Source organism: Heteronotia binoei, chromosome 6 (genome assembly GCF_032191835.1).
Source record: "Heteronotia binoei isolate CCM8104 ecotype False Entrance Well chromosome 6, APGP_CSIRO_Hbin_v1, whole genome shotgun sequence".
NCBI lineage: Eukaryota > Metazoa > Chordata > Lepidosauria > Squamata > Gekkonidae > Heteronotia > Heteronotia binoei.
The window spans coordinates 88,887,638-88,915,111 of NC_083228.1; the positions used below are offsets into that span (position 1 = coordinate 88,887,638).

At 43.4% G+C, this 27,474-nt stretch overlaps 1 protein-coding gene across 2 annotated transcripts in view; it reads left to right on the forward strand.

Moving 5' to 3' along the window:
- THAP4 (THAP domain containing 4) overlaps positions 1–27,474 on the forward strand; it is a 39,624-nt gene that overhangs the window by 5,270 nt on the left and 6,880 nt on the right. The window contains exons 2-5 of one of the 2 annotated variants that reach the window (XM_060242121.1): positions 5,052–6,205; positions 16,464–16,623; positions 19,460–19,569; positions 19,765–19,868. In XM_060242121.1, coding sequence (XP_060098104.1) covers positions 5,052–6,205; positions 16,464–16,623; positions 19,460–19,569; positions 19,765–19,868 — 1,528 coding nt within the window. Of the gene's footprint in view, positions 1–5,051; positions 6,206–8,650; positions 8,785–16,463; positions 16,624–19,459; positions 19,570–19,764; positions 19,869–27,474 lie in introns of those variants that run through there. The other variant, XM_060242122.1, reaches the window with a different exon arrangement.

The following is a 27,474-nucleotide window of genomic DNA, read 5'->3' on the forward strand; positions in this document are numbered from 1 at the left end:
CCTTCAAATCAGGCAGTCAAATCACCTTTCAGTCAATGTGTTGGTCTTAATCTCCCACTACTAGGAATCTACCTCTCCTCCAGCCAGAGAAGATTTCTCAGCACAAGAGGCTGTTCAGTCTGTGAGTGTGTGTGTGTTGTTCCTTAAGAGCTTAAAACAAGTGTTTCTATTGACACAGAGGCTCGGTTCAGACTTCATATACCAACCTGTTATTTGTATTAATCATAGATTAGGATCAAGTGCAAGGGCTGACTGAGAACCAAGCAAAGATTTTCAGGTTTCTTCCTCCCCAGAGCAGCCATTTCTAACCCCACAGAAGTTTTATTTCCAAGGTTATGGAACCCATATGGAATAATAGCCAAGTGGATCATGAGGGAAAGAAGGGGGGAAATTGCTCTCTTCCTCTTCCATCAGCAAAACTCTGCTCACGCAAAAGAGAGCAATTCAGCCTTCTTCCTCCTTCCTGCTGCAGCTTCTAACCTGTGTGGCTGTTATTCCATATGCAACTCTGGGGATAAACTTTCCTATGATCAGCAGTGATTGCAGGGGGAGGGGAAGATCAGCAACTAGCAGTGCCTTTTGCTGACGGATCATAGGATCCATACTTTACTTTAGAACTGAAACTGTGGCCTGGGCTTTCAAATTGTAAAGGCAAACAGTGTGTTCTTTGATTCAGGTTTGCCAGCTGATAACCAAACCGTGGTTTTGTTATTTATGGCATGATAATTGGGCAACCTTAACAATGATTTGGCATGTTGTCTCAGTGGAGCCAAAGGAGTACATTGTGTATAAAAGTTACTGAACCTGCATTCACACTCTTTCTCTATTTCTGAATTAATAAAATTCCTTGTAATAAACCAAAAATGAGTGAAATGGCATGTTATGGAAGAACCAGGGGCTAGCATAGCCATAGTGGAATGTTTTTGCTTTCTGAATCTTACGCGTCTCCAGTTTGTGTTGGGACCATCAGTAAGTGCAGGAAACTGAAACAGTTGCCTTCTGGTGTCAAATGTACTGAACCTGAGTGCCTGGCACCTGAAAAGCCGTGGAAGTGCCCTTGTGCTGACAGAGGGATTCAGGATGTTTATACCATCCCTGATCTTTCCCTTCACAGTCTGAGACAATGGGTTTCTCAAAACCTGTTAATGGATTAGATTTTCTCTCACACTGTAGGTGATTCAACGAAACTGAAGTCAGAAAAAATATTTTCCCATCGTACTATTAAATCTACAGCTGTGGTCTGGAACTAGTTCTTAACAAGGGCCATATTTTGCTAGACTGAATGACCAGCACTATTTTTCTTATCTGTAGACTCATAGCATCTGAACCAAGGCATGGTCAAAATTTTCTTTTGCCCTCTAGCCTCCTGCATGAACAGCATCAAGGTGCTCCCTTCAGACATCTCAGCAGCTTGCACCTGTTCAACTAAATGGGGACAAAAAAACCCTCATAGGATGCCTCTGGTAACATCTGGTATTTTTGAAACATAATTCTAGTTATAATTATGTTGGTTTTTAACTTGTGTACTACTTTTATGGCATATGCCTGTACATCACCCAGATGGGGATGATGATGATGATCTGACATACACCTAGGAGTGAACAGCTGAGGTGCATGAGGACCAAACTCTGATAGAGCCTTTGTTTTGCTATTCATACCAATGGTGAAAGCATAGGGGATTAAAGAGGACTTTGTCAGCTCAGGAGAAAACCATCATGTTGCCTAATGGAAGGGGGATTCTTGGGGCCAGAGATTCCTTGTAATAAAACCTCCAGTAATTTATTCTCAGCCTATAGAGAGCTGCAGGTGTTTCTTAGTTGTACGAATTAGCTGCAGAGTAGCCAATTGCAGAGCTCTCATACCTTAAGTTCTGCCCTGCTTAGGATTCTCTCATAGTCTGAAGACCTGCATGAAATTGCTCAGACTCTGGTTGTGGTAATTTCACCATGGATGTCCCTCTGAAGGAGTCAACTTACCATTGTCCTGCAGGCTGATCCTTCCCAAAAACCCTTTGAAATCCTAGGACTAGAACTTTAGAAGAATATCTGATTTAAACCTGCTCATTGGGTTGAATGTGTTATTTTGTTAGTGACTACCATATTTTAATTGTTGTTTTATTGTATGCTTACTAGGGATAAGGCCCGTTTTAGAAAAATACAACTGGCTCTAAAAAGAGACTCTGAGTGAGTGCCCTCCACCCTTACTATTTTCCCACCCAGCCAAGTGAAGGCATTCACTCCTTCCCACCTCAAGGCGAGCTGATCTTTGCCATCTGGATAGCAGTTGTAATTCTGAGTGATCTCCAGCCCTCACCTGGAGATTGGCAACAGTGGTTCGCCTTGAGGAAATGGCTGATTTGAAGAGTGGCCTGTATGAGGTCCCACCACTCCTCAAACCCCACCCTCTCCTGGCCCCACTCCTTAAATATCCAGGAATTTCCTACCCTGGAGTTGGCAACCTATCTCCTCTTTATCTGTCCCTCTGACTTCAGCTTTCCATCACCTCCCCCCTCCCTGCAGCCTCTACATAGGAAAAGGACAGTCTTTCTCCACAGTGGCAGGGGGACAAAGAAGCATACATCAATCTCCTCTTTCCCCCCTTTGATCTGCACCACAACCCTGCAAAGTAGGCGAGGCTAGAAGTGTGTGACTGGTCTGAAATCACCCAGTCAGCTTCCTCAGCAAAAACCTGGGTCTGGCAGACTGTGCCCTGAAGCCCTAACTCCTATGCTGTCCTCAAAGTGCTCCACAGAATCTCCAGGGATTTCCCACCAACCTGGAACTGGCCCCAATGAGTCAGGACTGGCTCCAGTGAGTTCTCCCTCAGAGGCCTTTAGACCAACCTTTCAGACCAACTCTCTCTCTCTCTCTCTCTCTCTCTCTCTCTCTCTCTGATAATGTTGACTTCAATCTCTCTCTGTCACTTTCCCTCCCTATCTGTCTCTCTCTGTATCTGGCCTACTGCAACAGGACACCATTCCCCCCCTGTCACTGGGTGTTTCCTTCCCAGAGGAGGATAGGGAGGAGTCCTCAGCCAATCAAAGGAGTCTTCAGGCAATTGACAAAAACCCTTCCCTCCCTCAGCCAATCATGAGAAGGCTTTCTCCATGGCTCTTTCTCTCCTCTGCAAAGCAGTGTGACAGGCAGCTTAGCCAGTGGGAGAGTAGGGAGAGGCAGCAACTGCCAGCACCAAGGTTGGTTGCCTTTTACTGACAGAATCAACTTGGCTGGCTAGCAACAGCCACTCGGGCAGGAGAGAGGAGCATAGTCAACCAATGAGTTCTCCCTCAATGGCCAAAATAGAACTTGAAAGGGCCTCCCCCACCGGCTTCTACTGAGAGAACCAAGCTTGGTTGTTTTTTACTGAGAGAAGCAAGATTAGTTGCCTAGCAGCAGCCATTGCCTAGCAGTTTCCCCAGAGGGCCAATCCTCATCTGTCCTGGGTCCACCAGTGGGTGGGGGGAGAGCAGATTCAGCCAAAGCAATGCAAGAGCAGTTGATTGATTGTTTGATGGGCCAAAGGTTGATACACCACAGTCCCACCCAGTCCCAACCAATGAGGGAGCTCAGATTTGCCAAGACGAAAGGGGAATTATATATAAAAGATAATTTTATTGTAATAATAATAATAATAATATTAAATTTTATTTGTATCCCGCCCTCCCCGCCTAGGCGGCTCAGGGCGGCTAACAACCTTTTATACATGTACAATAATAGATAAAAAACTTTAAGTTTAACAATAAAAACATTTAAACATTATTAAAAACCAGTTAATATTTAAGAATTCATGATTTAAATTACTTTAAGTTAATCTGGCAGCAATGGTGGCATTCTGACGCTGGTTTCTGCCAGTTTAAATAATTCTGTGATAATATAGGTCCTAGAAAAAGGACCGTGCTGGCGGGTCCTTAATTCACAATAATTCAGCAGCCAGTGTATGCTCGTTTAAAGAGGACAGTTTTGCAGGCCCTGCGGAACTGATCAAGGTTCCGCAGGGCCCGCACCTCCTCCAGAAGCTGATTCCATAAGGCAGGGGCCGCAGCTGAGAAGGCCCGTGCTCTGGTATTCTGGAGCTTGACCTCTCTCGGCCCAGGGATAGCCATTTTGTTTTTTCCGACTGACCTCAGTGCCCTCTGGGGTTCATATGGGGAGAGACGGTCCCTCAGGTAGGCTGGTCCTCGGCCATACAAGGCTTTAAAGGTAATAACCAACACTTTGTACTGGACTCGGTATGTAATTGGCAGCCAGTGCAGTCCGCGCAGCCCCGGCCGTATGTGCTCCCATTTCGGGAGCCCTAACAGTAGCCTGGCCGCCGTGTTCTACACTAGCTGCAACTTCCGGGTCCGGCAAAAAGGTAGCCCCAAGTAGAGGGCATTACAGTAGTCCAATCTTGAGGTGACCGTTGCATGGATCACTGTTGCGAGGTCGCGACGCTCCAGTTTTGTAAGTTTCCTATAAAAACTCTTTTGGGATAATGTGGTCCTGATTTTTTTTAAAAAAATAAGGTAATAAGAAAGAACAATGTTTTAAAAAATTACCATCCGTGTGACATTTTTATGCCAGAAAATGTAACAAACATTTTATGTTTCTGTACTCAGAGGAATGGACCCTGCAGATCTCTTCTGCTAGCTGTGGTGTGAAGAACCTTCTCATGATGCAAGTGCTTTGGCTCCTTACATCAAGAGAAGGCTCCTTGTGTTGGAGGAAAGCATAACCATTAACTGAATGTGATATCTGACCAGATATCTTTTAGAGGTCAATTCCTGAATGTTATATGTTATGGAGCGCTGACCTGGATAGCCTAAGCTAGCCCTGTTTTGTCAGATCTCAGAAGCTAAGTGAGATCAATCCTGAACAGTATTTGGAAGGGGGACCACCATGGAATATCAGGGTCATGATGCAGAGGCGGGCAATGGTAAACCCCTTCTGAGCATCTCTTGCCTTGAAAACTCTATGGAGTATCATAAGTTGGTTGCAAAAAAAGAGAGGGGGGTGGTAGTTTAAAGAAGAACTATACATAATACTTCTTTGTTTTTGTACATTGTTTTCTAGGTTTCCATTAAAGGACTCAAAGCGACTGATCCAGTGGTTAAAAGCAGTTCAGAGGGATAATTGGATTCCCACCAAGTATTCCTTTTTATGCAGTGAGCACTTCACTAAAGATAGCTTTTCAAAACGACTGGAAGACCAGCACCGACTGCTCAAACCCACAGCTGTGCCAACCATTTTCCAGCTTTCAGAGAAAAGGGGAGATAGCAGGGATTATGTCAAGAGGAGGAGGAAAATAGTAAGCCAGCCTCTATGCAGAGATGACAGTCCACCAAAGGAAGGAAACTATGAGGTAATGGAAGGGATCTTATCTTCTGGCCAAGACTCGATAATGGATGGGACTCAAGAAATGGAGCAAGTGACTCTTCAAGCTGAAATTGGGTCACTCTCTGAGCAGGGAGAGAATTTCCAGGTCCAGCTTGAAGGCTCCCTTAGAAGAATGCTAGCTGATAACCTAGTCACAAAAGTGGCCCAGAATAAGCCAGAGAAGCCTTCTGTAGAGGATTGTTCCGAAATGGTGATCCATCCTGGGAATCTGAAAATAGACCGAAGTGGTATTTCAGAAGATGATTTCACACCTCCTGTTTCTGGGGCTTGCAAATTTATTGGCTCTCTTCACTCTTACAGCTTTTTCTCCAAGCACACTAGAGAAAAGTCATCTTTTCCAAAGGAGCAACTGGAAAGGAAACGGTTAAGAAGAAGTGTTGAACCTAGCTGTAGTAATAACACAGTGGAGCAGGATGGAAGTTTAACAGAAACCTCCTCTACGTCTTCTCTTGCTGTTATCCCCCAAGAACCTTCCCAAAGCCTGTCTGCATCACCTGCAGATTTGACTCCTAAGCCTGCAACAGAAGCTGTTGTAGGTCAGAAGGGAGACACTGATGCCAATCCCATGTCAATCAATGAGGTCATCATGTCTGCTTCAGGAGCCTGCAAGCTCATTGACTCCCTCCATTCATACTGCTTCTCCTCTAGACATAGCAAAAGCCAAGTGTGCTGCTTAAGAGAGCAAGTGGAGAAGAAGAACGGAGAGCTGAAACTGTTGAGACAGAAGATCAGCCGCTCTGACAGCCAAGTTAGAAAGTTGAAGGAGAAGCTAGATGAACTGAAGAGGATCAATTTCCCATTCCTGAGCAACCTGCTATCTCAGGACTGTGGTCAGTATCTTATGCACATACACACAGCTGGGGCACAGTTGCTAACAAAATAAACCCTCTTTAGTTAAATATAACATATTACTTAAAACAGTGTTTCAAGGCAGCTTAGTTGTTGTTTCTCTGTGTGATAATTTTATCTGGTGTAGCATATAGCCTCAATTCATATTGAATGGTGGTATTCTCCCTCCATATATATGCCATGTACCAGTGCGTTAACATTTTTTGGGGAAGGAGTATTTGCTGTCCTGGGAATGAACATTTCTGGGGGGTTTCTTTCCCAGTTGCTAGCAGTAAGCCATAAATATGTTAAATTTCATCTTGTCTAGAAGTTTTCTAGAGGTTATGTTTACTCACTATCTCATATTCTATAGGATAATTCTCCATCCTCCTTTTATCATCAGTGTATACAATGTTTAGGAGTTGTCATGTTTTAATACAGTCACCATTTGAAGTACAGCTGAAAAGCTGTAAATCCAAAAATAGAATTTACTGTAAAATTTGTCCTTCAGTCCCTAGGTAAATAGTCATTTCTTGGCTAAAGGAAACAGCTACTGTGCACAGTCAATGGTGAAAACAGTGCTGTGGCCCAGCAAGTGTGAGGATCAGTAGATTGAGCAAGCATATTCATGCACACAACTACCAGAGCACTTGAAAAACAGTTCAGAGTAGGAGTCACTGTAGTGTACACACACCTTTGCATATAGGTGATTGGAAAGAATGTTTGGGAAGAAGGAGCAACCCAATCTGTAGAATCTTAAGTATGGGTGACCTGTCCCAATGATTGTGAAGAGCCATGTCTGCCTTCCAGAGGTGGGGACACCTCTTCTGAAGGGGTACAGAGAAAGAAGCTTCCTTAGATCTCTCTGAAGTTGTTTGGCACAGTTTGCTAATGTGCTTTGTGGATCTCTGTGGAAACTGTTCTCCTCCAGAGCTCTGAGAATGGGCTGGGCAGGTTCTAGAAACCAGAAAAGGCACCATAGCTTACTTATTGGTAGCATTTTTAGTCCCCCCACATACTTTTAACTGTTTGAAGTTTTTACTTGCCAATACATAAACGACAGCCCAATACAAAGTTTAGCATGGTATGCCATATTTATTTCCTTGCCATCTGTGTTAGTAAAGTTCTGACGATTTAAATAGGCTAAAACCCATTAAAGTGGAAGAAAGTTAAAGACTATATTCATTTCTGCTGCTTAAATGGGAATGAAATTTGCTCTTCAAATTGGAAGCACTGGGCTCCGGAGTGCGGGCCAGGTTTTGCTGCTGCTTAGAACAGTCCCCACTGATTTCTGCAGATGAAAGTAAAGAGCCTGTATGAAGAGACATAGTTGAGGTGGAGGTGAGCTTTCTCCCTTCTCCAGATCTGATGCCTCCCAAATATGAAGGTGTTGGACAGCCTTTGTTCAACCTTAGTTGTACCTTTTCTTCTTTCCACAGAAGTCATTGAGAACAATTTGTTACTGGGAAAAGAAAAAAAATTGCATATGTTTAACTGTCCTGGCTGTGTTATGCTGAAGATGTTAAAAATTAATATACAATATTTATTAATCAATACGGGGGCGGTGTAATGATTAGGCCATTTATCTTTGGGTAGAGACTAAGATGAGTTATGGCTCTCTGTTCAGTACAATGGAGTGGGATGCAGACTTCTGTGTGTGCACTGTGACTACCTTTGCTGATTACATTTTTCTCATAAGAATGACAGAAACATAAAGGAAATAATAGTGATCTGGATACATAACTGGTTTTTGACAGAATACCATCTTCATTTGTAGGTAAATGTGACTGATCATAGAAATAACCTAGAGGACTGCGAGCAATAGGAAGGAAAGCTAGATGTTAAGACCGAATTCTATTAATTTATGTGATTTAAGCAGAAATGTATTATTTGCAGTTTATGGATAGCAGTTTGTAGGTGTAAATTGTTATTCCTAGTATACATATTTATTTGTGAATGTTTATATGCAAATCTTCTGCCTTCCGTCAGTAGCCTGCGAAGTTATGAGTTAAGACTTGCCAGATTTCACTGGTAAAGTCAGGGCTTTTTTGGTAGAAAAAGCCCAGCAGGAACTCATTTGCATATTAGGCCACACCCACTGACACCAAGCCAGCAGGAACTGCTTTCTTCTGTGTTCCTGCTCAAAAAAAGCCCTGGGTAAAGTATATAGAAAAGTTATCTATGTACAGGTTTGCTAGTCTGACTTTCTCAAGTCTCACATTCTTTGCCTCTGCCTTGGATTCTGGTCTTATAATAACAGGATTTAAAGCTGAAGGTTTATCTTTGTGTGCTGCCAATACATACTTCATCCTCAAAAACTGACACAACAATGGGAACCTTTAAGAATCACAGTATATGATACCACTTTCTTTACTGTTTACTGTAAGTAAACTACAAATCCCAGTATACAGTGGGGTAACCTCTGTGCACAGTTGCAAGGTTGTTTCCTGTCTTCTTTTTTTGTCGGATTACTGTAGAGTAATCCTGGAGTAGTCCTGGTGACTAGGGAATGACTAGTGATCTAGAATGAACGAGCTAAAAACCGTCTTGTGAGATATGGCAAGCAATGAAATAAATACAGGTAAAGTCTGAAGCAGTTAATATTTCCATCATAGTACTTTCTGAAAGTGGAGATTTGGGCGGCATTTCATGTTTTTCTGTATGTTGCATGATTTTGCAGGGTGCTGTTCTTGGTATTAGTCTAGAAAGATCTTTGTTTCAGTAGGAAGCAATGTTGCATGTATACCACAGCTTGTATTGATGTCTGTTTTTGAGGTGTTTACTCATTATTTGGACCCTGGAACTATACCCAGAATAAGAAACCTCAAACTGTGCTCTTCTTTCCCTCAGGTAGAAGTTGGCAACCAAACAGAAAGGTTCATGCTTTTTTTGTTCAGTTGCTAACCTTTAGATGTGGTGAGGGGAACAAGGGACCATGTCAGGCAAAGAGAACCTTTATGCATTTCAAGATATGCAAGCATTCTGTCTGGGAAGTGTGAAGGTGAAGTTGTAAACAAGTTCATATTTCACATTTGCAGTGTTCTTACTTTGAACCATATAAGTGTATGTTTACACTTGGGGAGGAGAACCTAGAATAGTAGCCTAGATAAGGCAGAGGAAAAAATACAAGTGCTTCCAGATAGTCAGGTTGGACAACTAGAATAAAATGTGTATGATTAGTAAGTTGATATGTTTTATGGGAATCCACAAATAGGAAGAATGTTAGCAGTATTTCTGATTAAATATGTGAACTTCTGAGTTTTACAGAATGTTATACTAGCATGAAAAAGTGAGCAAGGGGATAGGGTTGCCAATCCCCAGTTAGGGGTAGGGGATCCCCTGGTATGGAGGCCCTCCCGGGGGGGGGGGATTTGAATGTGTGATGGCCAGAACTCCCTTCAGAGTTCAAACACGTTTGTCATAACCTGACTCCTGGGTTCACCCCCAAATTCTCCTGAGTCCACCCTCAAAAGTCCCCAAATATTTCCTGAGTTGGACCTGGCAATTCTACAAGGGGATGAAGCTAAAACAGGTCAGAATAGGAGACTGTAGACTAATTAAAAGATACTGACTAGGAAAATATTACAGATATTTACACCTTTGCATTCTTGCTTTATTGGGTACAAGAGCTTTGGATAAAAGTAAAAATAGTAATCATCTTTACATGGTCAGACTTGACCATGATCTTAAATTTGAATTGACATGTTCAAGACTAGTAAACCCTCAATACAGACTTGGCAGAAAGTATCCTTTTGTTTCTTTTTTGTAATCTAGTATCACTTTTCAATCTGCACATGCAGTTGTGATTGGCATGATGACAAACTTGCAAAAAATTAAGAGTCCGTTTGTCATTGTGCTCAGCTGAAGGCATGTTTCTTTAGTTGTTGATGTAATGTAGATTGGGCCCTGTCCTGAATAGCTCAGGTTAGCTTGATCTTGGCAGATCTTGGAAGCTAAGGAGGGTCAGCCCTGGTTAGTACTTGGATGACAACTGCAAAGGAAATCTAGGGTTGTCACACAGAAGGCATAGTGGCAAACCACTTCTGAATTTCTCTTGCCTTGAAAACCCTATGAAGTCGCTGTAAGTTGGCTGCAACTTGATGTCAATAATAATAGTTATATTGTTGTTGTTATTATTTTCCTCTAGGCCAGTTTGGTCAGTGGATCCTGGAGGTTTTTTTGCCATCTTCTGGGCATGGAGCAGGGGTCACTGGGTGTGTGGAGGGGAGGTATCTGTGAATTGCCTGCATTGTGAAGGGGTTTGGACTAGATGACCCAGGAGGTGCTTTCCAACTCTATGATTCTATCTTAGATTGAAAGTCTTGCACTCTGGTGTAAAGATGGAGTGGGTATTTGCCTAAGGGGGTGGTCAGTTTTTAATTTCATGATAACTTTCTAGGAAACACTTGACACTAAAAGTGAAGCTCAGTGGAAGGGGCTGTGCCTCAGTAGTAGAACATCTGCTTTGCCTGCAGGAAGTACCAGTTCAATCCCCAGCATCTCCAATTAAAGGATCTGGCAGTAAGGAAAGACCTCTGCCTGAGACCCTGGAGAGTCATCGGCAGTCTGACTACATAATATTGACCCTAACCTGTTATCCAAATAGGCTCTCTCTTATTTAATTGGAGAAAATAGCTTAATTGGAGACACAGTGAGAGAGGGTAGATGGGAAGCTCTCTCTTTTTCTCTTAGAGAACTCTCAAAACTAACCAGTCGTGTTCAACTGAAAGTTGTTTTAATGAAAAAGAAATAAAAAACAAAACACACACAAACACAAACACACTTTAAGCACAGACCAGAGCTAACTAAAAGGAAATGAGGGAGGAAAGAAGGAAAGCTATTTTGGGGCAGAGGAGGGTAAGGGTAATATTTACCAATCTTGCAGAGGTCCTGGAGGCAGTAGGCAGATAAAAACAACCAGCGTTTCATAGAGTGAAGATGGGAGGAGGCCTACACACATGAGGGTGTATGGTAGAGAATATACACACGACCATGTGCAGAGTGCTACATATATACCCAAAAATGCTCCCTGGAGATCTGCTGATGTGTTTACCCCAAAACACTGACTTGATGAGAAACAACCATTTGGGAGGATATGGCCTATGGGTATTTATGGCTTTTGGTCACCCTTGATTACAGGATGGGATGTTTATCATCTGGGTGAAGGGAACTGTAAACAGGTGAGGAGGGGAAAGTTTGACCAGGCATCCATGATGTGATTAGTTCAAAAAGCTATAAAAGTCTTTCTTGGGAGACCCATTTGTCTTGATAAGAAGTTTCTCTGTAGGGTGAGGAGGAGGTCACCAGTTGGTCAGCCTTTATAATTCATCTACCACAATATTTTCCCAAACTTGTTTCTGGTCAGCATCCATTTGGTTTGTGCCAGGTCCATTTTTGTTTAACTCTTAGACCAGAGAGTGCCCCTGTACATGTGATTGGGGGTGTGTGTGTGTGATATTGATGAAGGATGTTTAGCTCTCTAAGCATTAAACAGCTCCTTCTGTGGGAAGAGGGGTCTGACTGTTAATAGATGGACCAATGGCCTGATTCAGGTGTGTGTCCAATAAAGTCCTGTATTGCATCCTCACAAGGAAGTTTATTTTAATAGCAATATCATTTTAATCCACTAGGTGGTAGCAACAAACAGGTCAATGTTTTTCTTTCTCTTGCAAACGGGATTACTTGCATGAGTTCTCCAAGGAATCAGACTTCACAGTGTCTGTTTTACTAGCCTCACAGAAATAATTTGCGGTTAAATATCAGCACTGTTTCTACACTTGAGATGGAAAGAAAAGTGTTTCCCGTGAGATCTGCTGTAATGAAGAGACAAATCTATTCGCCTAGCTTCATCAGTGCCAATAATGAGATCCGGCACTGATAACTACTCTGTGTGAAATAAAGTTAATTTTGTAATATTCAACAGGAGTGGGTGTATGCGTGTGTGCATTTTTTTCCTGAATCATATTTATACATAAAGTTTTGATGCTCTTTTATGGGAGTCCATTTTCCATGCTAACTAACCTGTAATTTCCATTATAGCTTCTGATTTTCTTGAATAGCTGGGATAGTGAAAAACTGGATGGATCCAAACAAAGGTCTCTTGGTACAGACAGCTCTTGTATGAATACACTATGTATTATTGTATAATTTTCTAAAATGTTAAAAATTGCCTAAGTACAGTCCTATGTTCCTATCATTCCTTCTTTTTAGAACTAGGTGTTTGTAGAGTATGGGTGTGACCATATTTCTCAAAGCCTTCCTATAGAACATTTATTTGTGGTTTTCAGTTTTCCTTTCTTTTCTTTTTAATAAAAATGTAGCACCTTCTGTATTTAATCACAGAGGCAGACAAGTCACAAATCTCTGGCGATTCTGTATCTGGTTTCTGGACGCTAGTAAAGACCACCACCTTCAAACTATTAATGGAAATGGCACATATCTTTTATTTGTAATAACTATGCCTTGTATGGCTCAGTGATCCTGTTAAATTTGGAGGTATATCCTTCACTTTCTTACATAATTGGTGAGCAAATGTCTTACAATATATGACCTCATGCCATTTCTTTTTATTTTATATTATGTATAGAATGTTAAGGCATGTGACTCTAAAGGCAGATTCATTTTAAAAAGCAGCTAACTTCTGAATAGTTCTCCATAAGTATAGGAATGAGGTAGTTCTATTCCAGTTGGTGAGAATGACTAACCAATGAGACCTCTCCTTCAAATTCAAGAGGCCCACGTAAATCAGATTAATTTGCAGATCTCATCAAGACTGTGATGGGGCCTAAAGGACTACCCACTAAAGCAGGGGTCCCCAACCTCTGGGCTGGGGACTGCTAATGGGCTGTGGCCTCGCCGCCACGCAGCCTCACCGCTGCCCCTCCCCCGCAGCCTCGCTGCCCCCTCTTCCCCCCATTTTCACCATTTTAAGGCCATGGAAGGGAAGGCCCCTTCCCTGGCCTTAAAATGGTGAAAACGGGGGGAGGAGGCAGCGAGGCTGTGTGGACAGTGGCAGCGAAGGAGGAAATGGGGGAAAAAAATGGGGGGAGGAGGAGGTGGTGAGGCTGTGCACGGGGAGCGGCAAAGGAGGGAGGAGGAAAATGGGAGGAGGAGGCTGCGTGGGGGGGCAAAGGAGGGAGGAGGAAACGCTGCAGGGGGAGGCTGAATAGGGTCCCCCCCCCCGCCAGTCCTGGGGCCATGGTCAGCAGGCCGGCCCTGGGGCTGGTTCCTGGGGCCAAAAAAGTTGGGGACCACTGCACTAGAGCATCCCCTTCATGATCCCATCACTCTGCCTCCTTTCCTTTTACTTATTGAAAAAATACTGAAGAGATGATATCGGAACTGTAGACTGCCTTGAGCATGCTATGTGGAGTGGAGAGATATCTCCGCATGCTTACTGCAGCAGCCAGGGATGCAAGGAAGTATGGGAATTACATTTTCCATATGCCATAGTGCTTCTTCACAGGGTTTCACATGCTTGTGGTGGTAGCCAGGACTCAAACAGAATGCCTTCCCCAAATTCCCTTTTTCTTTGGTAAGTTAAGGAAGTGAATACCAGGAAGGGCATATAGGGGTGAGCATGCAGACATAGACCTATTTAGGACTGGTCTCAACTATGAAGCAGTCTCATTTTGATCCTAAATTATTTTGTGTGTGGACCCTAAATATCTGCTGACTCTAGGGTTGCCAATCTTCAGGCAGTTACTGGATATCTACTGGAATTACACCTGGACTCCAGACAACAGAGATCAGTTTCCCCTGGAGAACATGGCTGCTTGGGAAGATTGACTGTATGGCATTATACCCTCCTTATGCCCCCCTTCCCAACCACCCCCCTTCCGAGGCTCCATCCCTAGAATCTCCGAGAATTTCCTCAGAGCTGGGAATCCTAGCTGACCCTCCCTCCCAAAAAATCCTCATTTTGGATTCTACCCTCTCACTAATTTCCATCACAGGACATTTTTCTCTTTGTTTATGCTTGTGGTACACATTAATTCCTAGGCCTGAAATGAACCTTATATTAAGAATTCTGGACAGAGCCTTTCCAACAACAAATGTAGAAGGGGTACGTTGTTGTAAGCCTCTAATGGGGATAAGAATGCATATATTTTCATTTGTCCTGCAAACAGCCATGTTAGAAATGAGGACCTATTCTAAGAAAGCCTTAAGCTTTGTTATAGTTAGGTCTGAAGAAGTGTGCATGCACATGGAAGCATATACCCAGAATTAAACTTTGATGGTTTTTTTAAAGGTGCCACAGGATTCAAACTTTATTATATTTGGTTTGAGGAGCTGCTATAACCTGTAGTTTCACTAGAGAATTGTTAAGATTCTGATGAGGTTAAGATGGTAATCAAGTTGTAAAAAATAATTTCCATACTAGAAACAATGCAGGTCACCATTAAAGAATGAGTAAATGAACATATGAAGCTGCCTTCTACTGAATCAGACCCTTGGTCCATCAAAGTCAGTATTGTCTACTCAGACTGGCAGCGGCTCTCCAAGGTCTCAAACTGAGGTTTTTCACACCTAGTTGCCTCCTTTTTTTGGAGATGCCAAGGATTGAACTTGGGACCTTCTGCTTCCCAAGCAGATGCTCTACCACTGAGCCACCGTCCCTCCCCCATAAATCCTATATGGCAATCAGATACTTAGGCAGAATAGTCTGTCTTTTGTGTCAGTCATTCACATTTTAGTTGGGGGGTCTTCATTTTTCATAATACTCATCCTTTCCCATTTATAAGTTATTGTTGTTTCACTGAAACATTGCTTTCCTCTGACCAAAAAAATATTGACATTTATATGCTTTTGATTAGTTTGGAAAGCTTAATATTCATTCTTAGGAATCCTTACAACTACCTTATAAGGCAGGTAAGTAGTATTTAGCCTCCTATTACAAATGATAGTGGTAGGAGGAGGAATGAGTTTGAGAGTGGCTTGTCTAAAGCCATTTAGCAGGCTAATGGCTCATGTGAGATTTGTACTGGTGATTTTCAGGTCTAGGGCTCACTTTCATAAGAACTATGACTGTCCTGGAATTTAACAGCAAACGGGAGGTTTGTTAAAGGAACTAGGTCCTCTTTCTGACTGCCTCAGTGCAGAATCATAATGTTGTAAAAGCCTTTAGTATTGTGGTTCAGTCGCTTCAGTGAAGGCAAGGTTTAGCATGCTTTATCAGATCTTCCAAGTGTGACTGTAGTTCCCTTTGATTCTACTGACCAACTTATTCCAAGATATTTTTTTGAAAAAACACTAACTTACATTTGTCTGCCTGTGATTCTAGCATGTTATTTCCTATCTATAGCAACAGACAACAGTGTATGTGGGTGGGGGGGGTGTCTAATATTTTTCATATTTGAAGATCACCATCAAGCACAGCCTCTCTGTGTGTTTAGCCAGTCTCTCTTGGCTAAACACACAGTTCTTTGCAATATGATTTTTTTTTTCACTCTTTACTGATTACATTGCTTTTCTTTAAATGGGATCAGATCTTTTATAGCTCAGGTTGGGTTGCCAGCCTCCAGGTAGGGCCTGGAGATCTCCTGCTTTTACAACTGATCTCCAGCTGGCAGAGATTAGCTTCCCTGGAGAAAATAGCTGCTTTGCGGGTAGACTCTGTGGCATTGTACCATGCTGAGGCCCCTCCCCACCCCAAATGTGGTCTTGTCTGGATCCACCCCCAAAGTTTCTAGGTATTTTCCAACACAGACCTGGCAACCCTGTCTCAACACCTAAAAATGAAGCTCTTAAGTGCAAAAGCCAGTACATAGAGACTTCTGCAAACAGTGGCTGGTCAGTCTGTTCCTGAAAATTTTCTGATTTTGATGGACTTGTGTATTTCGGTACTACTAGAAAATGAGCTCAGGTACTTACCTGCTGCACCAGTCAAATTCAGTGTTAAAGTGCTTAAGGGAAAATGAAATTGCCAAAATGCAGCTGTCTGGTAAAAACTGTTCTCTTCTATTCTACATATTTGTGATACTGGAATTTCAGCTTGCTTAAATTTTTAACCTACCTTATTATATGAGATTTATGGGAATAACATTACAGTACACTACAAACATGTACAAGAGAGCTAATTAATGTCCAGTTGAAATGCAAGGTGTTGGAATAGTTGCAATCACTTCCTGCCCAGAAAAGCCAATGCAAATAAATTGCTTGACTCTAATGGCTGACTATGATGTGGTACAATCTAATTACTTTTGGTTGTCAAAAATTTGTCATAGTTTTTCTATTTCCAGTTGTCTTCTTTATCCATAGAAACCCCACAGCTGAACCCTGTGATTGAGCCTTTGTCCTGGATGCTGGGTACGTGGCTGTCGGACCCACCAGGAGATGGAACCTTCCCTACAATGAAACCTTTTCAGTACCTCGAAGAAGTTCAGATTTCTCATGTGGGACAGCCCATGCTGAATTTCTCGTGAGTGTAGTTCCTTCCTTGCTTTGAACAAGTGTATGCCTTTTTAAAAACTTACTTACACTTTTGAAGTGTGTACCTACAAGACCAGACTGTTTGAGGACTGTTTATTTAATGTATTAATTTTTTTTGCTTCTTTTATAGTATGCCTTCCTCAATGGGACTCAAGGCAGATTTTAAATTTCTTAACAGTCTTTTCTACCTAGGTATCAAAGGTTATGCAAAATGGTAAACTAAATAAAAATACAACACTCTGTACAGAAAAATTCTTCCTCCACTAGGTAAAGGTAGTCCCCTGTGCAAGCACCAGGGCTTTAATGACCCATGGGGTGACATCACATCTGGATGTTTTCATGGCAGACTTTTATGGGGTGGTTTGCCATTGCCTTCCCCAGTCATCTACACTTTACCCCCAGTCATCTACACTTTACCTATTCATTTTACCAACCTCAGAAGGATGGAAGGCTGAGTCAACCTTGTGCCAGCTACCTGAACTCAGCTTCCACTGGAATCCAACTCACATCATGAGCAGAAATTGGACTGCAGTACTGCAGCTTACCACTCTGCACCACGGGGCTCCTTCCCTTCCTCCACTAGGTGACTTCTTTTTCAGAAATGGTTAAGCATCCACAGAAGAATTGCCACATAGGCCTTGACTGATATAGTTGTTTTCATTAGCAGTCCAGGTAGATCCCTGAGCATTTGAAGATCTATAAATGTACAGGTATGCAAGCATAATTCAGTCTCTATTTCATGTGTTTACCTCTAATTCTTGTGCAGAACAGCCAAGCAGAGGTTCCCAAGTAGTTGAAGTAAGTGAATAAAAATACAGGTTTGTTTTAAAAAGCCTTAAATAATTTCTTTACTCCTCATAGCCTTCTTGGTACTTGAGGCATCTGGGAGGAAAACAGTAACAGATAAATGGTGAAGGTGACAGAGGTAGCCATACAGCTGTGGCAGTCACCAAGGAAGGAAGGGAATCATATTGCCAGTAGGTGAACAGACAGGAAAATGGCTGTAGCATGAATTTGGGAGAAGTAAAATGCAGGGCATGAGGTGACAGGTGTTGGGAAAGAGTGATGTTAGTGAGAGGGGAGACTGTTGAGGAGTTCTAGCCACCTTTTTCTGCTGACTGGAGCAGCTAATGAAGTCCTTCTGGGAGACGACTGGGAGGTGATATGATCATCTCAAGAAGCAAGCAAGGGGGGCAGTGACCAAAGATTATTGATTTTCCTTCAAATATTTTTTTGAAATAGCAGTAGTTTTCTAGCTGTTTGATCTGAAAAAATAGACTTGTGTGTATAAATAAAGCATGGAAATAAAATACATTTTAGTTTCAGGTCAAAATATTCTTGCAATTAGTTTTACAGTGAATTATGTGCTGTTAAAACATCACAAATGTTGAATAGATGTTAATGAACAATGAAGCAGCACACTCAAAATACTATTGCTTTGTAGGTGCACAATTTTGAATTTTTTGAATTTATCATTTTTATTAATTTTAACAATTTCAGTACAATAGCATTGACATCTGATGAACATTCATCAAAATAACTGACTATAACCATAACACACCTGAGCAGACAAGCAAACAGTTTCTTCCTCATGCTATCCTACGTTATGCAAGTAATTACTTAAATATTTTTAGTTGGTTGGTGTTGTTATTAGAGGAGATTTTGTTTGTAATTGTGTGCAACATTTATACCATGCTAAAACTCATCTGTAGCCTATTAAGATATTTACTTCCAGTGTGAAACTTAAAGGGACTTTGCCACATGGCTGTCCTAGTTGCATACCATTTTGCTGAACTGCCTGGCTAAAATACAGACTTTTGTACTAATGAGAAAAATGAAGTACTCCTAAAAGTTGGCTTTGAGAAGGGAGTCAGCTTTTAAGATATTATCTGATCAGAGAATTTTGTAAATAGCAGACTCGCCAAACTATTTAGGCCACAGACTGGAAACAGCTCTTGCTATGCATAACTTTAAGAGACGCATTGTTAGAAAAGCTATCCAATAACATGATAAATGGGCTGAGAGGGTCAGAGGTTCAGAGAAGGAGACATGGTTTTCTGTGCAGAGGAGCAAATACACAGAGCCAGGACTGTGGGAAGTATATCAGAAGAACCGCTCAGTGTAAAAAGCCAGAATTGTAGAAGTAAAGAGCACTTGTGAAAGCAGGACATTTATGTCAGGAAAGAAAAGCATTGCCATGCATCTGTTGTAGTACTCATTGCAGTACATACTGCTTTGTGTTCCTGAGGGGAGAAACAATTTGCCAAATGATAAGAAAAATATGCTATTGACCAGTATGACAAATAGATGAAAATATGATGCAGATTCCAAAAATCCAGAAATAGAGCACTCTTTTTAAGGACCTGCCTATTTCCAGACAACATGAATCATTGAAATACATCTGTAACATTCTGGTAAAATCCCTATGTTTAAAAGGCCTTCAGGTTTTCTACTTGAGATTTATTTATTTACTTCCTTTCTATCCCACCTTTCTCATCAATGGGAATCCAAAGCAGCTTACATCACACTTTTCTCCACTTTATCCTCACAACAGGCCTGTGAGGTAGGTTAGGCTGAGAGTGGGTGACTGATCCAAGCAAGTTTCCACTGCAGAGGGGGGATCTGAACCAGGGTCTCCCAGATCCTAGTCTGTCACTCTGATATACCACACTGGAATACTGCTTATATTCCTTCTGCAACAGTGTTGCTGAAAGGACTTATTCTGCTCCTCTGACTTCCATGGAGTACTTGTTATAGAGGCAGGCATGCTTATATTGTCAGTGATCTTCTGGCACCTTGTATCCTAATATTTTATATCCTAATAGATTCAACGCCTTCCATCCAGATACCAGGAAGCCAATGCATCGAGAATGTGGATTCATCCGCATCAAACCAGACACTAACAAGGTGGCCTTCATCAGTGCTCAGAACACAGGTACTTATTTAATAACCGCTCACATCAGCAGTTTTCGCTTCAGCTTTAAATCTGGCTTGTTGGAAAGTAATTTACTGACGTATCTCAAACCACACAGCCTTAGCTCTTATAGAGCAGCAGTATGTGCGTAAGTGTATATGTAGTGTTCTAGTTTATCAGCCATGTTAGTATTAACAGCTTCTCTTCTTGATGCAGGTTTGGTAGAGGTGGAGGAAGGAGAGGTGAATGGGCAGGAGCTTTCTATAGCTTCCCATTCTATAGCAAGGATCTCATTTGCCAAGAAGCCCCACGTAGAGCAAGTGAGTAGTCCTGAAGCTCAGTATAGCTGGTTGGAAATGATGCCAAATGCTTATTTATCATCTCGTAACCTACCTAAAGAGTTAACCTCTTTTCTTTTAACAAATAACTATGGAAGATTTCCTGAAATTTTGCAGTGCAACTTACAGTCATGTCCTCAGCTGTCTTTAAAGCCCTGTGTGATTATTCCTCCCAAGCATCTGTGATTCTAGAAGATTCACTGGTGCAGTACATTCGATTATCTGCTGGAACTGTCTACCTTGTATACTCACAAAGCACACTATCTTTGCCCCAGAAACAGGGTAACAAGTTCATGTGAACCTATATAACAGTGTTATCATTTTTATGAGGATAAAAAATAAAATAACTGAAAGGTCTCTCAAAATACATCATTTTTGCCCTTTGATTATATCTAAGGGTAGACTTGTGAACCTTGCTATCTTCTTTCTGTTCCTGGTCTGAAAATCTGAAATGGCGTGTGAAGCTTGTGCTCTTCTAGAGGTTGGTTCTTTTGTTTTTGAATGGTCTCACAAAGTATCCTGGAAATGCTCATTCATCCGTCCGCTTTCAGAGTTCTTCTTGTACATTGTGGCAATGATAGCAGAACTCAGTATAAATTAGAATTGATATTTATATGTTTGTGTAATGTTAATTAATTTTATTATGATGTTTTCAAGGCATCACTTTTTATAAAATTGTTTTGTGCCCAGTTAATCCTTCTGAATATGTTGAGGTATTTGGAAGAAAAAATATGTTGAAGTATTTGAAAGAAAGGTATCAGAGAAAAGTTTAAGTCCTTTACTGCTGATAACATTGCAAAAATGAAGGGTAACCTGTAGTCTGTTGGAGGGGGCGGGTCTTCACTCCTCTACTTTTTTGGGGGGGAGGAAAATTCTTTGGAATTTCTGAGATCCCCAGAGAGGAGAAGATTTCTGAAAGAGTTCTAACTTTAGTGACAGAGCACATGCTTTGAGAGCAAATGGTTCCACCTTCATTCCCTGACATCACCAGTTTCAGGCTGAGAATGGTCTTTCTCAACACTGGTTGAGACCGTGAAGAGCTCCTGCCGAGAAAAGTATAAAAACCACATTTAGGTCAAGAGTGAAGATAAAATGTGGAAAAGGCTGTTGTATATTATCCTATGTTCCTTGAAGCAAGGGCAGTATAAAACAACGTAGTAAATTCTGTAATATTTAGCTAAGGGCGGGGGGCGGGTGGGCTCCCTCTGGGTATCCTACCCCCCCAGGGAAAGTGTATGCGCAATACATAGCCTCTCCTCTCCCGGTGTAGTGAACGCCGCGTGGTCACTGTCTGGCTATGCCTGGCAGATGGTCACTGCAATGGCCTCTCCTGCATTACTGCATCCGTAGCAACACCTTCTCGCTGGTCCCCCCCGTTTTTCACAAAGTTTGCTACGTCATGGTGCGACCGAACTGTCCGGCGGTATAACCGGATGGGCAGGCTGGGCCCACCAACCTCGCCAGCCTAAGAGAAGGAAAACTCTAACATCAAACCCGGGCATATAGAGCTCGTTAATGTAACACCTACCACCTGGAGGACTCGCTGCCGGCGTCCCGGCTTACTGGGCCATGGCAGATGACCCCCAGGTGAAAGGGTGGAGCCAGTACCGAGCACACTGCGCTTCACCTAAAAAATTCCTCTGTGCAGGCCTGAAGGGCATATCCACATACACAACCCACAACGCATCAAGTCCTGCAGCGATGGGCAAGGGGCGAAACGGCAGGTGGAAGCTGCCACTGGAAGCCGCAGTCCCGATCCTGCATGTAGGCGGTTCAGGGTATTGGTCGCCTGATGCTAACCCGGAGACGAAAGCATTTTTCGGCAGCACCCTGAACGACCAAGCAGCCTTATCTAGGGACAGCACTGCTTGCTCCACACGGAGAGGGGCCTAGAAAAGGTGGCCTAAACAAAGCTCGTCTCCTCCCCCCCAGTTGGCTAGCCGCGGCCAATGGGCATCCTTACTTGTGGTCAAAAAATAACAACAAAGAAAAGGCATGCACCTGCCTCACAAAGTGTGCAAAGACTAAAGCTTGCGTGTTGGAACATCAGAACCATGCTTGACACAGTAGACAGTGGTCGCCCTGAACGACGCTCTGCTCTAGTTGCCCACGAACTTCTCAGGTTGAATATCGACATAGCAGCTCTCAGTGAGGTCCGTTTCCCTGAGGAAGGTAGTCTTCAAGAACACGGTGCTGGCTATACCCTCTACTGGTCAGGTAAGTCAAAGGCTGAGAGCCGCCTTTCTGGCGTTGGCTTCATGGTCAGGAACTCCATTGCCTCCAAACTCGAAAACCTGCCAACAGGTCACTCAGATCGCATCATGTCCATGCGCCTCCCACTTCAAAACAAGCAGCATGCAACACTCTTCAGTGTGTATGCCCCAACCCTTCAAGCAGATCCTGCAGAAAAGAACAAGTTCTATGCTGATCTACGCAACCTCGTACGGAAGACCCCTACAGAGGACAAGGTGATCATCCTTGGTGACTTCAATGCCAGAGTAGGTAAAGACTCGGAAGCCTGGAAAGGAGTACTTGGCAAACACGGCATTGGCAACTGCAATGACAACGGGCGCCTCCTGCTAGAATTCTGCACGGAGCACCAGCTCACCATCACCAACACTATCTTCCAGCAGAAGAACAGTCTGAAGACAACCTGGATGCACCCACAGTCCAAGCACTGGCACCTTATCGACTACATTCTGGTACGCCAGAGAGACCTTCGAGATGTCTTACACACCCGAGTAATGCCCAGTGCAGAATGTCATACGGATCATCGTCTCGTACGCTGCAATCTCCGTCTTCACTTTAAATCCACACCCAGGAGAGAAGGTCTCCCTCGGAGGAAGTTTCAGGTTGGCAGTCTCCAGTCAGCCAAAGTTAAAGCTGCCTTCCAGGCAAAACTCCAGTCAAGAATTGAGGACCCCAGTTGCCCCACAGACCCTTCTCCAGAAGCACTCTGGGAACACCTAAAAACTACCGTCCTGCAGATCTCTGAAGAAGTCCTCGGGTTCTCCACAAGGAAGAACAAGGACTGGTTTGATGAGAACAATCAAGAGATCCAAGATTTACTGGCGAAAAAGAGATCTGCCTACCAAGCACATCTTGCTCAGCCCTCCTGTCCTGGAAAAAAAGCAACCTTTCGCGCTGCATGTAGCAACCTCCAGCGCAAGCTTCGAGACATTCAGAACGATTGGTGGACCAAGCTTGCAGAGAGAACTCAGCTGTGTGCTGACACTGGTGATTTAAGAGGGTTCTACGAAGCCCTGAAGGCAGTATATGGTCCATCATATCAGGCTCAGAGTCCCTTGCGTAGTGCAGATGGCCAAGTGCTCCTCACAGACAAGGCATCCATACTGAACCGGTGGTCAGAGTATTTTCAGGTTCTCTTCAGTGCCAACTGTGTAGTTCAAGATTCAGCAATCCACCTCACCCCACTTCAACCAGTGAAAACAGAGTTGGATGAGATCCCCACCCTAGAAGAGACTGTTAAAGCCATCAAGCAACTGAAAAGTGGCAAGGCAGCGGGAGTTGATGGAATTCCACCATAGATCTGGAAGCATGGGGGCACAGTACTACATAGCTCACTTCACAAAGTACTTGTCACCTGCTGGGAACAAGGCAAATTACCACAGGACTTTCGCGATGCAATCGTCATCACCCTATACAAGAACAAAGGGGAAAAGTCAGACTGCTCCAACTACCGGGGGATAACCCTGCTCTCCATTGCAGGCAAAATCCTTGCCAGAATACTCCTGAACAGACTGGTGCCCACCATTGCAGAAGAACTCCTCCCAGAGAGCCAGTGCGGCTTCAGAGCTAACAGGAGCACCACCGACATGGTATTTGTTCTCAGGCAGCTCCAAGAGAAATGCAGGGAACAGAACAAGGCTCTGTATGTGACTTTTGTCGACCTTACCAAAGCTTTCGATACCGTTAGCAGGAAAGGCCTGTGGCAAATCTTGGAACGTTTAGGATGTCCCCCAAGGTTCCTCAGCATGATCATCCAGCTACACGAAGACCAGTGAGGCCAAGTCAGACACTGCAACGACCTCTCAGAGCCCTTCCCAATAGGCACAGGTGTAAAGCAAGGCTGCGTTCTAGGATGGAAAACCACCGCCTTCCCAAGATTGCCCTGTATGGCGAACTCTCCACCGGCCATCGAAATAGAGGGGCACCAAAGAAGAGGTACAAGGACTCCTTGAAGAAATCCCTTGGCACCTGTCGCATCAACCATCACCAGTGGTCTGACCTAGTTTCAGATCGCAAAGCACGGAGGCACACCATCCACCAGGCTGTCTCTTCCTTTGAGAACGCACGCATAGCTGGTCTCAAGGACAAAAGGAGATTGAGGAAGAATCGCACTGCTACAGCACCAACCCTAAATCAGACTTTTCCCTGCAGCCACTGTGGCTGGACCTGCCTGTCCCGCATTGGTCTTGTCAGCCACCAGCGAGCCTGCAGCAGACGTGGACTATTGCACCCTTCTTAAATCTTCGTTCGTGAAGCCAAGCCGAGAGAGAGAGAACCCATTACATTTTCCCCTGGATCAGTGTGATCAAACATGTTTTTCAAGTTGTCTACTGGGAACTTGATTTTAGCTTCAGTGCCTGCCTGTCTCTCCCCCCCCACCCCCCACTGTTTCCTCAGCTTGAAATGTTCATGGCAGGTGGAGGGTCAGCGTTTGCTCCTTGGGGCTCCAAATGTATCAATGAGGTGCACATTGGTTTCCTCTGAGGCCATTTCAAGTCAGGAAAAATAGCATGATGGGAAGGCTTAAATCGCTTCTCGTGCATTCTGTTCTTAATTCAAATTAGACCACATGTGCCTGGGATTAAATTCCCAACACAGTATTTGCAAAACAGCTATGATTGCATAGTCCCAGGAAGGACTTCGGGGAGGGGGGGGGAGAGATGTAACATGTAGGTCCCAATGCAATGCTTTTTGGGGCTTTTAAAGCGTGTGGCCAACTTCTAAACTTACCCCAAGGAGGGGCAGACTAGCTATTATGGGCACCAAGGCTTTTCCTTGTAGGCTGATGTCCCCCGCCCCGACAAACCTGAGGCCCAGCCAGCCCATGAAGAGGGGGAGGTGGTGTCCAGCCTGCTGGACATGCAGACTTCCCATTTCTCTCTCCCTCCTTTGCACAAGTGGAACCTCTTTCCAGGGCTGCTTTTTTCCTAGTTGATATCTTCAACTTTTTTCTGAAACAGTACACCAGGAAACTTCATCATATGAAAGCAAAATCACATTAGGACAATGGAATTAGTAAGAGAGCAATCATCCCCAGAAACCACACATGATTAAATCTTCTAGGGGATGTTTATCTCTGAAATGTTCTAACTTGTGGGGAAAAAGACTTCATCTACCCTTCACTGAAACTTTATGCATCCCTTCTTCTGGGTGTTCCATGCCTATAAGTGGGGACCTCTCCCAGCAGTCTGAGAACCACTAATCTAAGGAATAGCTAACAAGCAGCAGCATTAGGACATGAGATTACTCCATTACAAAACGTGCTGTTAAAATTGAGATCATTGCAGTGCATCCTTTTTTACTGGTTGAGACATCACCATTCCCTCTGTGGCAGTGGTACTCACTCCATGGCTTGTAAGGAGCCACATTCACTATTACAGTCAGCCAAAACACCAACATGACTACTGTGTATCCAGTGTGCTATCCCACCAAACACACATATGCAATAATATAAGCCGTAACTATTAAATATAACTTTAATTATATTAATAACCAGACAACTTCTGAGCATCTCAGAAGCAGTCTCCCCACCATTGCTGAACCTTAGGCAACCCTTGTATATCTGGAGCAAGGTGAAGGGTGTCCTTCGCTGCCCTTGCACTCTCTCCTCATCTTGAGGAGCAGCAGGATGGGCAAGAGAGTGAGATTGCCAAGGCATCATCACCACCCACTTTGGCCAGCTTGCTCTTTTCCTTGGTGGCTGCCATGCTGGTTGCATTCTCTCTTCTCTGTGGCCAACTGGCTGCCTTCCCAGAAGTTTACCAAGTGCTGGGATGAGAGCACAAAGGCTGTGGAGAATGGTGAGGACAGGCCCTTTACTCCAATCCATGCATGAGGCCTGCAGCTCAAGGAGTCTCACAGCAGTTTCATGGTGGGAACCACCTGCCAATCACAAGCCCCAACAAGCAATGCTCTTGCCCTCTTTTCTGAAATATGACGAGGGTGTCACAATGGGGAATATTGCTCAAAAGAGCCTCAAGTGATATGTCAGAGAGCCACAAGGGGCTCCTGAGCTACTGAGTTGAGTATCACTGCTCTGTGGGGTCAGAAATGAAAATGTAATAATAATAATAATAATTTTTAATTTATATCCTGCCCTCCCTGCCGAAGCAGGCTCAGGGCAGCTTACATAACATAAATACATCATACAGTAATACAACAATAAAATTCATAGCATTTAAAAGTACAATTACATTTAAAACAACATTTACACTAATAATTTAAAACCACAGTATGATATGGTGCTACAGCCTTGGTATATACATATAAACATAGTTTTTCATGGCGATGATACAATGGTTCCACCTTAAAAAGCCAGCTGGAAGAGGATGTTCTTGCAGGCCCAATAGAACTGATTAAGGCTCTGTAGGGCCCGCACCTCTTCCGGCAGCTGATTCCACCATTGGGGTGCTGTAATCGAGAAGGTCCGCTCCCTTGTCGCTTTAAGTTTGGCCTCCTTTGGCCCAGGGATTTTTAGCAGATTTTGTGAGCTAGATCTCAGTACTCTCTGGGGAACATATGGGGAGAGACGGTCCCTAAGTCAGGCAGGTCCTCGGCCATATAGGGCTTTAAAGGTAATAACCAGCACCTTGTAATGAACTCGGTACACAAGTGGCAGCCAGTGCAGTTCCCATAGCCTAGGTTGTATATGTTCCCACTTAGGGAGTCCCATTAATAGCCTGGCTGCCGCGTTCTGCACTGGCTGTAGTTTCCGGGTTCGGCCCAGGGGCAGCCTTGGCATATGTTGAGGTATCATCTTCCTAGAAGGAAAAAACAAGCCTTGCTGATTGAATGGGTTGCAAATAGAAGGGCTTAAGTATTTTTGAAAAATGCAATGCATAAGTCCTGATGACTCCCAGGAAATGCTGTTTCATTTGCTGGTTCAGCTTCATCATTAAATGACTGTTTATGGAAGCACTGATCATATCCATTGAGAGCCTTTCATCTTTGTGTCTATTCATTACCTCTGAAAAGTTTGTTTTGGCTTTGACTTATGTGGAGGTGTGTTCTCCTGTAGCTTATTCAGCCAATGAGGTAGCTAAGGATTATCTACCTTACAAAGCTGTCATAAGGATTACTAAAATAATGTATGTGCTTTGAGTACTTGAAAACTATTTCAATGTTAAGCATTGTGAGTATTAGTCATCACCTCTGATGACAGAAACTAAAGATTTAGGACAAAAGCCCTGTAGTTGCCTCCTTTTAGTTCTAAGCTGGAAGAAGATAGGATATTGTTCTCACTGATACAGTTCTATTGAATTTGCATCCTCAAAATTTGCCATTCATTTGGCTTAATTCCCCTGAGGGGTGTGAGTCCAAACTTGTTACCAGTTGCACT